The sequence below is a fragment of the Lycorma delicatula genome, chromosome 1, assembly GCF_047948215.1.
Source record: "Lycorma delicatula isolate Av1 chromosome 1, ASM4794821v1, whole genome shotgun sequence".
Taxonomy (NCBI): Eukaryota; Metazoa; Arthropoda; class Insecta; order Hemiptera; family Fulgoridae; genus Lycorma; species Lycorma delicatula.
The window spans coordinates 150,523,857-150,539,019 of record NC_134455.1 but is presented as its reverse complement, the minus strand read 5'-3'; the positions used below and the strand labels follow the sequence as shown (position 1 = coordinate 150,539,019).

The window sequence follows — 15,163 nt, the reverse complement described above, 5'->3', positions numbered from 1 at the left end:
ATTTCTTTTCTGAAAATGCACTGTTTAACCATCGTAGTTTCTGTGGGCTAAACAACATCTTATTTTGCAAACTCCACAAATGCAAGCCTGGGCTGCCCTGAATTGCCCTTAAATCTTCTTTAATTAGCAAACGTCCATCATCCGTATATGTGATGATGTGGCTTCCACTGGGTAACCTCAACTGCAACAAAGAATCGAATTCAAAACCCAGGGCAGGGGTCCTAACACTGAACAACCTTTAAATAGCATTTTTCCTGCTTCTGAGACGCCGTCTTTAATAACATCTTGATTACTGAAATAACTATACAACATTTTCAGCTCATTACAATCACACTTCTGCAGCTGAAACAGGACAGAGAGCTACCACGAATTATTAATAGTCCCTGATGTGTCCAAAAAGATACCTAAGATATACTCAGACTCGTTAAAAGAAACAATGTTCATAACCTTAAGAATAGCATCTTCCATGCCCCTGCCTGGGTGAAAACCATACTTATCATTCATAAACAACTTCCTAGATTCCATCTACCAGTAAGACAAAGATACAATACCTTCTCAAAAACCTTTCCAACAACTGGGAGGAGTGTTAAAGGCCTATAAGAGAAGCTCACAGTGGGGTCTTTGTCACCATCTTTAAACAACAATTTAAGAACACCTCCAGCAAACACGGAAATAGCCAGCAAAAGAGCATCCTATTAAAAATTCTAGTTAAAGTATCAACAAAAATTCTGACAGAACAGACAAGGAGTTCCATTGTGGCTTTGTTCCTAACAGAACTACAAATTACCTGATGTACCTCTGCCTCTATAATTTCCACAGACAAAACATAAACAGTGAAAAGCAGCAACTTCCTCTTGGACTCAAAAGATGATATGAGGTTTCAACAGTCACAAAATCATCCGGCAATAAATCATTCAATAGAATATTTAAAATCTCAGGTTTATTAGAAACAACACCCTGCTGGGTTGAGAGAGCCAGCTAAAGAATATTTTTCTTATGCTTATGCCCTAGTACTCTATACACAACACCCCAAGAGCAAGGATATTTCCTTGCTCTCTAATGAAAGGACGCTAAGAATCCCTTTTTGATATACTAGCCAAATGAAAATATTCAGACTTCTGCCTTTGATTAAGTTATCAACCAAAACTGCTTACCATTCAGGATCACTTTCCCACTGAGCAGTTTTACTGAGATGGTTCATGGACTGTTTCAACAAAAACAACTGTCTAGTCCACAAAGGGGCAATTCTCTCTTGACCAGAACTATAGGGAATAGAATTCTCAGCTGCATGGATGAAAGCCAGAGGAAATTTTTTTGTCAGGTCTTCAGATTGAGTATCATCCAGACTTTGGTCTTAGACATGGAGTCTAGCAGAGAGAATATTAACAACAAATTTAGGCCAGTCCACCTTCCTGTGCAGGAAGCATCCCTGATGAATGGGGACACTGCATCTATAGGCTCTCAACCCAATTCAAAGATAATTAATTTATGACTACTAGAATAATGACCAACAATAGACCCAAGTGTCAATTCTACCAGCAGTAATATCAATGTTTGTTCCAGCAAACAATCTCCTCCCATCTGGGTCAATCCATTTGTAGTGACCAAAGGTGGTTGCTTGACAAATTAAAAAAAAACCAATGAAACATACCCATTTGTTTCCTGCATGATCTTAAAACAATATTTAAAAAAAAAATTTTTTATTTAAGCAGTTTACCTATATTAAATGGCGACCATTTTTGTTACGGTGCACACACCTATTTTTGCATCTGTAAAGGTTTTAAATCATAACTAAAAAAGCAAATTATTCATATTTTCTCAAGGTAAAAGATTGATCCAGAGGTTTATTTACCTATCTCTCTTCTTTCTATAAAAAAAATTACCAACAAAGTTGAACATGAAAAACTGTGAAATTTTAGTTTTGGTAATTTTTTCAAGAAGCAGGGATGGCATACACAGTTTGAATTATTTTTTTACATGTAGGTATATGTTAGTAGTTTTACCACAAATAATATTAATGGTGATATACTTACTCCTAAATGTTGGCCTCAAATAACTCTGATGGGGCTGGTGACAAAAATCTCAAATTTGCACAACTTACTGTGTTTTTGCAGATGTTTATGGCAAATAAAAAAGTTTCTTATGTATTGTACTAATAAAAAGGTTATAACCTCTCAAAAATCATGAAACACCTGTTAAAAGTGATACCATTTTGACTCACTAAATAAGTGTCCCAAGGAGGTTTTATCTTTTCTTCTTGGCACTTTAATACTTTTATACTTATTACTACAGTTGAAATAGACTTGCTTGAACCATTCAATGCAGTGTTCATGTTATAACAGGCGCTTTAAGTCATTTCCAGTTGTCAGTAAAATTCATGTTGCAACATACTCATTTATGCTTATTGCATCATTTAGATTTGCAGTTACAGATTTGTCAGTCTGACATTAGTCAAGTGAGTAACCTGTTCACATCTTTACCGAGTGTCTCAAATTTCATCCTGTGTTTGGTAGTGTTTATTAAATACATAATAATATCTTACTTACTAATGTCTTACTTAATAATATTATATTTGCAAACTTTAAAATTAGTTAAATTTTTACTTTATTTTCAAGTAACTTCACATAAAACAAAACAATGGAAAAACAATGTTCCATAGGAATTTATGTGAATGAAGAGTGTCATAAAACAGTATATGGTACAGTGCCAAAAAAACTCATTAAAATTTGTTAATTTAGTGATGAAAACCAACAACTTATTTCTTTACATGTTAATTTAGATGTCACTAGTGTTTGTAAATATGAAAAAAAGATTTCTGTCAATATTCAGTCACCTTTATGGACAGTTCTGTTGTGACCCTTTCAGAACTCATAAAAAAACAGTTATGAAAAACTTAACAAAAATAAAATTCGAGCAAGCTCTTACAGAACACATTTTTTGAAATTTAAAGTTAGTTTCTGAAAAGTCTTTTTGTGTTGACTGTTTCAAAAGTGCCTCGAAATGATGATGTGCAGGTTCATTTTTTCCATCCAGCTGGACCACGTACACATTTCAAAAGTCTCAACAAGACAAAGTGTGAATACTGATCTGCGAAGTCCTAAGAAAGTGACACCACTTGAACTAATTACAGTGACGGGTTGTTTTCACACAATTTCAAGAGAATTATCAGAAGATATATTACAGCTGTTCGTTAACCACACTAAGTGGTAAACAGACTCACTACAACAGTGGTATCCACACACTATAGTAAACTTTCATTGCTATAAAAACAGGTTATTTCATTGAAGAATAATTACAGTTTTGCTACAATTTATTTTTTCTTCGATAGTGTTTACAAAAATAAAAATGAATTCTTGAAACAATATGTAGGCTACTGATTGAAATTTCAGTTTGGGTAAGTTTTACAAGCATTTTTGAATCAAAATTGTATTAGGTTACTGGTATTGGTTAAAGTATCATTAAATTATGACCTATGATTTATAATTTAAAAAAAAAATTATTTTAAAAACATTGAAAATGTCAACTTCAACAACATAGGGGCTAAATACAAAAAAATATATAAAAAATTTAAAGTGCAAAGAAGAGAAGAACCCCCTTGAAGCACTTATTTAGCGAGTCAAAATGGTATCACTTTTAACAGGTTTTTCATGATTTTTGAACGGTTATAACTTTTTTATTAGTATAATACACAAGAAACTTATTTGTGTAAATATCATTATTTGCCATAAACATCTGCAAAAACACTGCAAGTTGTGCAAATTTGAGTTTTTTATCACCAGCATCATCAAAGTTATTTGATGCCAAAATTTGAATCTAAAAAAAATTAGTTTTTAAAAATTCATAAAGTTTAGGGGTAAGTATATCACAATTAATATTACTTATGGTAAAACTACTAACATATACCTACATGTAAAAAAATAATTCAAACTGTGTATGCCATCCCTGCCTCTTGGAAAAAACAAAAAGTGAAATTTCACATTTTCCTCTTCAACTTTATTGGTAATTTTCTCATAAAAAGAAGAGAGATAGGTAAATAAAGCCTTTTGTTTCATCCTTCAAGGACAATCAGTTTTTTAATTATGGTTTTTTTCTGTAAACTTTTACAATCATAAAAATAGGTGTGCGCACCATAACAAAAATGAAGTCATTTTTTGAACTCACAAAAAATTAAATGAACTCACAAAATTGGCTGTCAAAGGTAAAGGTAAACTGCTTAAATAAATAATTAAAGTTTTAAAATACTGAAACATGTAGGAAACAAGTGGGTAAGTTTCAATTTTTTTTTTTAATTGGTCAAGCAACGCAACCAGCTTGCTTTTTTGGGGCACTTCAAATGGATTGACCAATCTACCATTCCAGCATTTGTTGGTAATATAATTCATGGAAAACATTAAAAACCACTAATCCATACTGCACTTAACTAATTCACCACTTTCTCTGTGATTCCAATATGCCAAAGAAGCGACTTAGCATTTACATCAGCACCTAGCACTATATGATAGTTACCAACAAACAAGACCAAGAATTCTATCCCAGCTTCCTAAATGTTCCTCAGTAGAATCTCTATATTGAAAATACAAACAACACAAAAATCAAAAATGTCAATAACAAGTTTAACAGCGACATGATTAGTATCAGAAACTTGTCTAAAAAAGTCACAACCAATGTCCTCCTACACAGAAATGCAGACATAATCCCTTCGAGAATGACATTTTTGCCAATCAATAAAACCTGGCAGATCGTCCTGCACCATATATGGATATTGCAGAACTCAATCTGAGCAATGTAAGCACCTTGAGAATTTATCTCTCGAAACTTAACCATGCAATGAATATTTCTAAACAGCTCTGAAATAACAACCACAGTCCTTTCTATCGACCAAATGCTTGCAATCCTTGTGCAACTTCTGCAATATATAAAAGTAGGACCTTCAGACTTCTTAGAACACTATGCTTGTGACCCTCATCACCACAATGCGCAGAGAATGAAGCATATTAACAGAATTTAGCCCTATCACCAAATCTACAACACTTAAAAGATCTCTGAAGATCAATGTACAACTTGTCACTACAAGAAGAGAAATTCACAAACAACCTACCCTGAGCAACAAACTTGTTAAACAGCTTTGAATATATTGTGATAACTTTGGGCATCATATCTACCAGTTTTGAATAAAACACTCAGACTTGAATGTTGCCTCATCCAAGTCTGTGTTTTGTTCTTGTTTGAGACACAACTTCCTCCTAGGACAGGTGATGATCTATATCACAGACAATGACTAGAGGCCTCCTTTTACATTTTTGATCTACCTTGACCTCCAACTTTTTACTGAAGATTTTGAAATGACTCTCTTTGTTATCCACTATGACAACCAAACCTTTCCTAGTATCCTTTAAGTTCCTAATTTTCAAATTTGACCTCTTGCACTGAAGGGCAGCCTGAAATTCCTCTTTAATTTCTTCAACTGTTTTTGTGGAACCATCTTTCCTGTTTAGGAAGATGACTTCTGATGGCTTGCGAGCTAAGCTGGTCTCCCACCTGCTTTTAAGCACCTTGTGTAACGTTTCTGCTCTACCCTAATAGGCACAGGTGTTGGTACCAGGACAGAATCTGCCTTTTTAACTACAATCTCCTTGACTTAAATTGGCTTAGAGACAAGGCCTTAAATCCATTCACCAAAGCAGAGAACATTGCTTTAAACTCATTAAGCCTCAGGATTACTTATGCGAACCGCTGCAGAGGTGCTTTGTGGGTCTTCAATAAACCCCAACAACTGCTTACATAGTTCATCAAATTGTGCTACTAGAAAGGCAGAACTATTAGCCCTACCCCCTAGCCTTAACGAAATCACTAATCAGACTACTTTAGCATAGTCAAGTGCCTTTAAGCAGACAACCTGGAAATATTTTACGCATACAGAAACAGAGCTATAATCTGATTTAAATTACAAGTAATTTAAGTTATGGCTGAATGAGGATTTAATTTTTCTGTCAAGAAAATATGCTCTGTTCACTTTTACCTATTATTTCATTCATAGTTGGTAATGAATAAAACTGTGAGATTAAATATCAGACAATATGAAATTTTAGCAGATAAAGGATTTACATTTTACTAACAAGTGCAACAGGTTATCACCAAATATAAAAAGGGCTTAAATCTTATCAAGTGTTTTATTAACATTGACTGGGATGTAGACAGAAAAATGTTCTTACTTCTCTACTTAACTTTGTGTGGACATTTATGTGTAACTTTTATGTGGATATTTTATCTGTTACAGTGATTTTGGAAAGTAAATAGGTGCAACAGAAAATAAAGACTTTTATGCAACACACAATACATTACATTTTACTTATTTTTAGAAATTATCTTCTTTAAATAACCTTCCTGACAAAATACATTCATTTAGACTATCCAAACTCTTCTTAACAAGGTATTATCAATTAATCTAATTTCTTCAATTATTATATCTTACAAATCCTCAGAGTTAAATGGTTTATTTACAAATACTTTAGATTTCAAAGACTCCCAAAGAAAACAGTATGCAGCAATTATACTGGGAAACAAAGGTGGATAATTTATGTCTCTCAAACGGGAAAAAGGAATTCACAGGAAATATGCCTCCCAGAATGTATGTAGTCTTTTAAGCAGTGTGTGCTGTAGCACCGTTTTTTTGGACTGAGATTTCACAGGAAACTTCACTAGACATCTACATCACTATAAGCAACTCATAATAATGCTCTGAAGTAACAGTTTCTGTGCGACTATTTTCTTTTGAAAAGTATACACCAATAACTACAAATGCAGATATACCACATCATACAACAAGTTTGGCACAGTACAACAATTATTCATGCTCTTGCATTGGATTCAAGTAATTCAATAATGGAAATTTTGTTTGATATCACTACAAAAAAAAAGTACCTCATCTATCATGGTTAGTTTAAAATATCAGATATACGAGGTGCGACAATAAAGTAATGAGACTGATTTTTCTTTGCAAGATGTGGCAACCCTGCAGCTTGCGTAGGCACACCATCTTTGACCTTGGTCTATAAGCTACTTCTAGTCCAAGCGGCACATTGATGCAACTGCTCAGTCGTGAGTTGTGCTGTAATAAGTGAACACGTGTTTATGTCTCTCGTCACAGAAATGAAACCGCAAAATATTGCACAACGGTAAGCCATTTCTTTTTGCGTTAAATCGGGTGAAAACACGAACACAATTTATGGTAAGCTTCAGAAGGCTTTTGGAGAGGAGGTTATGTCAAGAGCTCAAGTTTTTCAGTGGCATAAAATTTTTAGTGAAGGCAGAACGAATGTTGAAGATGAAGACCGCAGTGGACGACCATCAACCTCACGGACAGATGTCAACTTGACCAGGGTGCGTGAAATTGTAGGATCTGATCGAAGATTATCCGTGAAAATGATTGCAGAAGAACTCAACATCAATCGAGAAACAGTTCGTCTAATATTAACTGAAGATCTTGGTATGAGAAAGATTTGTGCAAAAATGGTCCCCAAAAATCTCACACAACAGTGAGAAACACGGAATAATGTGACAGCCGATCTGTTAGAGGAAATGGAAATCAATCCGGATTTGTTGAGCCGTGTTATCACTGGTGATGAAGGTTGGTTTTTTCAATACGATCCAGAGACAAAACGCCAAAGTTCGCAATGGTGCTCAAACGGATCACCCAGACCAAAAAAAGCTCGCATGTCAAAGTCAAAAGTGAAATGCATGCTTGTGTGCTTCTTCGATTCCAAGGGAATTATTCATAAAGAGTGGGTGCCTCCTGGACAAACATTTAACCGATATTTCTACAAAGAAATTTTAGAAAGACTTCGTAAACGTGTTCTTCGTGTCCGTGCCAACATTGGTGATAATTGGATTCTGCATCACGATAATGCACCATCCCATACTGCTGTATCAGTACAACAATTTTTAACCTCAAAACAAATTTCAGTAGTACCACAGCCACCTTATTCACCAGATATCGCTCCGTGCGACTTTTTTCTATTTCCAACAGTCAAAATGGCGGTCAAGGGACACCATTTTCAAACAACACAAGATGTCCAAAAAGCTGTGACGAGGGACACAAACACGTGTTCACTTATTACAGCACAACACACGACTGACCAGTTGCATCAATGTGCCGCTTGGACTAGAAGTAGCTTATAGACCAAGGTCAAAGATGGTGTACCTACGCAAGCTGCAGGGTTGCCACATCTTGCAAAGAAAAATCAGTCTCATTACTTTATTGTCGCCACCCCGTATATTCAAAATTTCATTATACATAACACACAATTCTAATCATACTTCTTTACCAGTATCAATAAAGTTAATGAACAAATTAAATTTTACAGTGTATTATTACAGTAATATCAAAAACTTCAGTCCAATATGCTTAAAGAAACAGATTGACATCTAAAAAAATAAGTTGAATTTTAAATAACTGCTGCTTTAATTCACTGGCTAATTACTGTTTGCATACTACCAACAAGTTATTTACAAAGATTACCTATTTCATTCCATTTTTTAACTAACATTGAAATAGCATTTTGTTAAGGAAAATATTATAATATTATTACTATTAACATCTAAATCTTCTTCACATTGGGTTACTGATTTGCATTCACTATGGGTATGCATTCTCACACCACCAGCTGTCCATGTTACTTACTATATAGCATTGAACAGATTATTGTTTGGATGGTTCATTGAGCAGCATATTTCCTCTACCACTCTTTAGAGTTCTCTCATTGAAAACCATCACATTCTATTGCTGTACCCATTATGTATACTTCTAGATAATTTTACTAAGACACACCTATCAGAATATTTACAAAATTACTTGAATCAAAGAGTTAAAAGAACAATATAGTTATAAAAATATTAATTTACAATAAATATGAGATTTATAGTATTTATTTTTTTTAAATCTCTTTCTATTGTACTGCATTGAAAGCCAGTAACATTGAGTAATATTTGATCTACTTTTATTGACATGTACAGTTTTTAAATGAAAATAAATTATTATTTTAAATAATCCAAACCTGGAAGTATAGCCTGGGCTTGGCACACGCTTAAAAAGATTCACATTATTTATCATTTTGGTCGTTAAAAATCTGACATCAATAAGATTATTTATAAAATAAAATGATCTATATAAAAGCTGAAATTTGAGAATAAAATTACCTTTTATGTAATTCTGATTTTAGTGAACAGAAAACCTCTTTTCATCATAAACTTCACTAATACTGAGGCACTTACAGAAGTGTACTAGCTGTTTTATACCATCATTCTAGAAATCAGTTTCAGTGTTATTAACCATTTTACTATTCAGCATCTTTTACAAAATGGTGACCACCAAGGAACTTCTTAAACTACAGGAAGAGATGGGAGCTGCTAGGCACCAAGTTGAGCTAAACGAAGGATGATATAATTGTTCCCATCTAAACTGTATGACAAGATTTTAACTGACAATTGCTCATTGTGTGGTTGAGTATTGTTTTATAGCAAACAAATGCAGAAAGTCAATCTGACATACCTTTGGTTATGAATTGTACATGTTTTTCAAAATTTAACAATAAGCAGCAGAATCTATCGTCTGTACTCTGGAAATGAATTCCTTAAAAAAAATAATCATGTCAGTTCTAGAATATGATTGTATCTTGCTTAGTTGGTCTGCTTCAATTTGTTTGTTTTCAGAGGTGATGGGTGTTCTACAGCGAATGATTGTTCTTGAGTGATATGTAATACCAAACTTTCATCTTAGTTACATATCATATCTCCTTTCTGGTATATATCAGACAATCAAGTAATCTACATAACATTTGTTCTTGCACATATTTGTGAGCATCCTGGGCACCCAATAAAGTTGTACCCACTTTTGATAATTCAAGTGTGACAATGTTATGTAGCAGACTGAAATTTCAGAAAACTCTACAAAGAGGAGAGAAACTGAGCAATATCAGTTTATAAAACTTTTCTGTTGAATCTACACATCATGTCATCATTTACCAAAGATGGCCATCCACTCTGAGCTTCAATGTGCATGTTATCTTATAACATTAAAGTATCACCTCCTAACCATGGTATTATTCACCAAATTTACACTCTACACTTACATTTTCCGTTGAATTCCACTGTGCTGCATACTCCTAGCAATAATCAAACTGCAGATCTGATTTCTCAGTTAAATAACTGTTCAGTCAGCTTAAAACATGCATAGTAATCGATTTACAGTTGAATAAATACTATAATGGTAAACAAATTTCAATATATATATATATATAAATGAATTAATATATATGTATACCAATGACTTGAAAATGAATAACGGAAGACATTGTGCACCGTAAAGTGGTACAATATGTGAGCTGAAAGTTTGCCCCTCGCCAGCTGCTGTGTCTAGTGTACTAGTCATTGTGTTGTACTAGTCTGTTGTGTTTACATTTTATATACAAATGTGTCAATATTATTAGTAATCAGATGATATCATCTGCTTAGATAGTACAACAAACCCTGCTAGCCTTTCCGCCTAAGCCAGCCAGCAGTTTGGTTGACAAAGACAAAAAAAAACCTTTAGCTCACTTAGTGTAAATATCGAAATAAATATTACACTCAAAGAGAAAATACAGTTATCATTACTACTAGGTATACTGTAGTTTCTTCTTTTCATACAACTCCTTTCTTTCGATGTTAAACTATATTAACTGTTCCTACTCTTTTGTATTTTCTAATGAAATAATTTAACTAAAACACAGAACTGAAGAATTGTGTAACAAAAATCAGTTCAACTATGTGGCCAGATGGAACTAAGAAGGGATTTGTCAAGAGTTTTATGTGAGGTACAATAATGTGAATCTGAAACATGAAATACACAGTTAAAAAGAAGGAAGAAAATTTCTTGGAAACTTCAAAATGTGATTTAAAGAATGAAACAAGGGAAATTTATGAAAGTAATAAACAGGTGTTACAGATGATGTGACAAAGGATAAAAAATCTTGGATAAATCATATACTTTGTAGTTACTGACAGAGGATAAGAGAGTGAAAGATATTACAAAAAAAAATAAATAAATAAAATAAAGGAAGATTCTCAGAACTGAGGAAATGGAGGATATCCAGTTTAAATCTATCACAAGAAAGATTCATAAAAGGAAAATATTCAACATACAATATGAAAGAAAAAAAAACTTTTGTGTTTATATAATGCAAATTAAACTTACTTTAATCTGTAACAACAGAGGCAATGAAGATGCATCTTCTGTCGTAGCATTTTCTTCTTGCTGAGTATCCATCAACTGCTTCCGTAATCTCAGCACTTCTGCTTCCAGTTCACTCTGTAAAATGGAAAAGGATTAAACAATACAGAAAAAATACGTGCACAGTGACAAAGGGAAGTTCTGGAATTGTACGGTGTGATAAATTACCCAACTGAACTATTAATACATATAAAAAATTTTTTTTTTTCAAAAATATTGTTTTTTGCGCTAATATAAACTATTAGAGAAGCAGCAAAAAATATTCTCTTACAGGAACTAATATGTCATATATTAGCATATTTATATTAGAACAGTCAGTAAACTATTAAGAGATTACATTTATGTAAGCTATATCTTACATTTTACAAAAATAATTTACATTCTCAGACCAAGATGAGATACAAATTCTGATCCTGTTTGAAATAAATAGGAATAATGAAAGATTCTTCATTGGTTTAGCCATTTGGCTAATTTGAAAGACCGAAATGTAATAAAAAGTAGATATATAATATCTTTTAAATGCGATGGGATATTTAATAAAAACTAAAACTAGACATTAAATAAAATTAAAAAGCTAACTTTCTGCAATTTTGCTCGATCTAATGCTTTCCTATGTCGTTCCTCAGCCGCAGCCCTGCTTCTTTGTCTTCGAATTTCTGCTTCTTGAATAGTTTTCACTTTTTCTTGTGTTTCACACTTCTTTCTTTGCTCTTCACTTATTTGAACTTTTAATTCTTCAATCTAAAAAAATTAATTTATAGTATATTATTTAAATAGTAAAAAAATTAAAAGAACAATATTAATAAAACATAATATAAGAAAATAATCTAATACGTAATATATATTACAGCAGAAGTACTCTTTAGATTGTTTTGTATCTTTTTTTAACATTTTATATTTATATATCTACATATACTTTATTTAATTACTTTAAATATTTTTTTAAAATTTATTATTAATCCTGTTCTAACAGATTCACACTCTACATTCATAAAAATTATATTTTAAATTATACAACAATCTAAAAATCTGCATCTAGTTTTTTAAGTTATATCTTATGTAAATGGTTTTTACATAATGTTTTTACATTTTATTTTAGTGTTTATGCATTATCACATATTAGAATGTTTAATAAACATTTATTTTTTGGAAAAAGTAAAGATTAAACTGACCTGAGCTTGCAACTGAATATTTTCTGCATGAGTACTATGTAGTTTTGTCCGGAGTTGGGCAGAAAGTGATTTTTCTTTATTTAATGAAACTGATAAAGACCCGACATTACGTTTTTCTCTTTCAAGTTCTACTCCAAGATCTGTACATTTAGATTTTAAATCATCAAGGCACTGAAACAATTTAAATGTTCAAATTAATTCAACACAAACATTAATTGGTGTTAAGTAATCTATGCTTAATTACTATAGTTTCTATAAAATATTCAATCTTACTGTACATGAAACCTGCAGAGGGTAAAAAAAAAAAGTTATAAGGTATTTTTTTATTAATCTTATAAACAAAATTTACTCTAGTAAACTCATGGTGTAATCTTAATATATGTCATTATTATTCCGTTTAAAGTTAACTTATTCAAATGTTTTATTTCAAACTAGGGCTTAATATTGATGCAAATCATGGGAAACGACTAAAAATTTACCGTGTTAATATTAACAACAACCTTGTAATGATATGTTATGGACATTTAACAAACAATTATTGCAACCAAAATGTGAGTAAGCATGCCTTTAAAATAGCATTAAGAAGGAAGGAGATTCAACATAGTTCTAAAAATTTCTTCTGGAAGCTCATTCTGATTTAGTTTGAAAATAAGTCTTTTTTAAAATGATCAAACTGTTGAAAAAAAAAAATCGCAGTTCTTAGAATATATCTTATAATTAATTCGATTTCTTTATCTATGATATAACTGAAAACGTATGCAAATAGTAGTATAACAAAAAAATAATTGAAAATTTTACAAAATAAAATATTTACGTAATACACAAATTATGAAAAAATAAAGTAGTGTTGATTCCAGTATCTGTGGCCTCTGACTGAAGCCAGTCAGTGATGCTGTTAAGATTCATTTACTTTCTTTACATTTAATTAATGTAAACAAGATAATGTCACGTTCTTATTTACTGACCGACTGCTATTAAATATTTTTCTATTTCATTAATTATATTGTCACAATCCTTTAAGATGTTTACTTAAACGTATTAAAAAAATGGTATGGCTCTGATTAATATGCTGGTGGAGGAACGGGCAGATAGATACCGGGGTATGGAGCTCTTGGATGCCAGGAACCGGATATTTGATCGATGGCAGGAGTGGTGGGATGCGGCCACCACTGGCAGGTGGATGCATCGGCTAATACCTGGTGTAACAGGAGACACAGGAGGTGGATTTTTGGGTGACTCAGTGGCTCACAGTGATGGGTCATTGATTGTCTATCTCCATGCTAGAGGGAGACAGGAGACACAGACATGTGTGTACTGCCTTGAAAGAGATGATGTGGAACACACATTTTTTAATATGTTTTTAAGATGGGGTACAGAGCGACCATTTAATGGAGTGGTCTCCCAAGAGGAGACTTTGGGTGGTTCTATCATTGCATTGTGTGAGGGGGAGGGTTTTTAGTGGGTCCCTGTCTCGGCAGGAAACCCCACACACCCAGCAATACGGCTGCTGGGCGTCTGGTTGCAGATTTTCCCTCCTTCGACACAAAACAAAAAAAAAAAAAGAAAAAATTAACATAATCAAGGTACTGCACTGAGGCTGTGATTATTACACATTACATTTGGTCCTCCAGGCCGGATACTTAAAACATGGAACAGAGAAGTGCGATAAAACTTTATCTAATATTTATTTATAAACATTTTTTAGTTAATTCTATTTATCTAATTATTGATCTAATTTTATGTTTTTTTTTTTACTATATTAGTAAGTTAAATTATTATGGATAAAGAACAATTGATGAAACAAAGCAAGTCAATTAAGGCCTCCATTACATGAATTGGGACAAATTACATGAATTGTAGATAAATTTGACACGTCATAAGATGACAGCTCTGCTCTGCAAGTCAAATTAAGAAAACTACTTGATTTGACAGCAAATATGATTCCATTCAAACAGAATTAGAAATTGAATTTGATGATGATAGTTTGTCTTTAGATTGAGTACAAGTCGGGGAAAATTTATGCAACATAGAATGTAAGTTGTAACATTTAATAAATAGTATCATAGGGCAACTAATCAAGAAAGAAGACCTGTACATAAATTATGTTTACTGTTAGTATCCGACGAATAATTGGATACTGTTTATTAAAAAAAAAAACCTTTCATAATTAACATATTACTAAATGATAATATTTTTAAAATAATAATTTCATTGATTTGATATAGTACTTTATTATTGTAATTTATTCAATGTAATTTACTAATGTACTTCTCAACTGTGACTCACAGTATGTTCATAAATGTTGTATATTTTTATTATAATTTAATATTCCATATTTAGATCAATATATTTATATCACATTCATATGCTCTTAAACTTCTAACACTCTACAGATTAATTATCATACTACATGTACATACATACTACACACAGGCACATACAACACACAGATATTATTTTTTGTTAATTTAAGATGCAATAAGTCATTATAAGGTGCAATAAGGCATCATTTGTGGATAATTTGGCAATGACATTATAATAATGTTAGCTATTAGATACATCTTCTTGCAATAGGTCCCCCACGAACAACATACTTTAAAGAAATCCTAATCTGTACGATTCTAGGTACAAGATTATACAAGAACATTTATATATTTATATACTTATTAATAAGGTTGATGTGACTGTGAGCATCTTGATTGTTATTATTATTATTATTATTATT

At 32.2% G+C, this 15,163-nt stretch overlaps 1 protein-coding gene across 6 annotated transcripts in view; it reads right to left on the bottom strand.

Annotated features, from left to right (window-relative positions):
- LOC142324100 (uncharacterized) overlaps nucleotides 1-15,163 on the bottom strand; it is a 363,200-nt gene that overhangs the window by 23,570 nt on the left and 324,467 nt on the right. For all 6 annotated transcript variants that reach the window (XM_075364751.1, XM_075364759.1, XM_075364778.1 and 3 more), the window contains 3 exons: nucleotides 12,439-12,609; nucleotides 11,846-12,007; nucleotides 11,231-11,344 (listed from right to left, as the gene is read on the bottom strand). In XM_075364751.1, coding sequence (XP_075220866.1) covers nucleotides 11,231-11,344; nucleotides 11,846-12,007; nucleotides 12,439-12,609 — 447 coding nt within the window. The remainder of the gene's footprint in view (nucleotides 1-11,230; nucleotides 11,345-11,845; nucleotides 12,008-12,438; nucleotides 12,610-15,163) is intronic.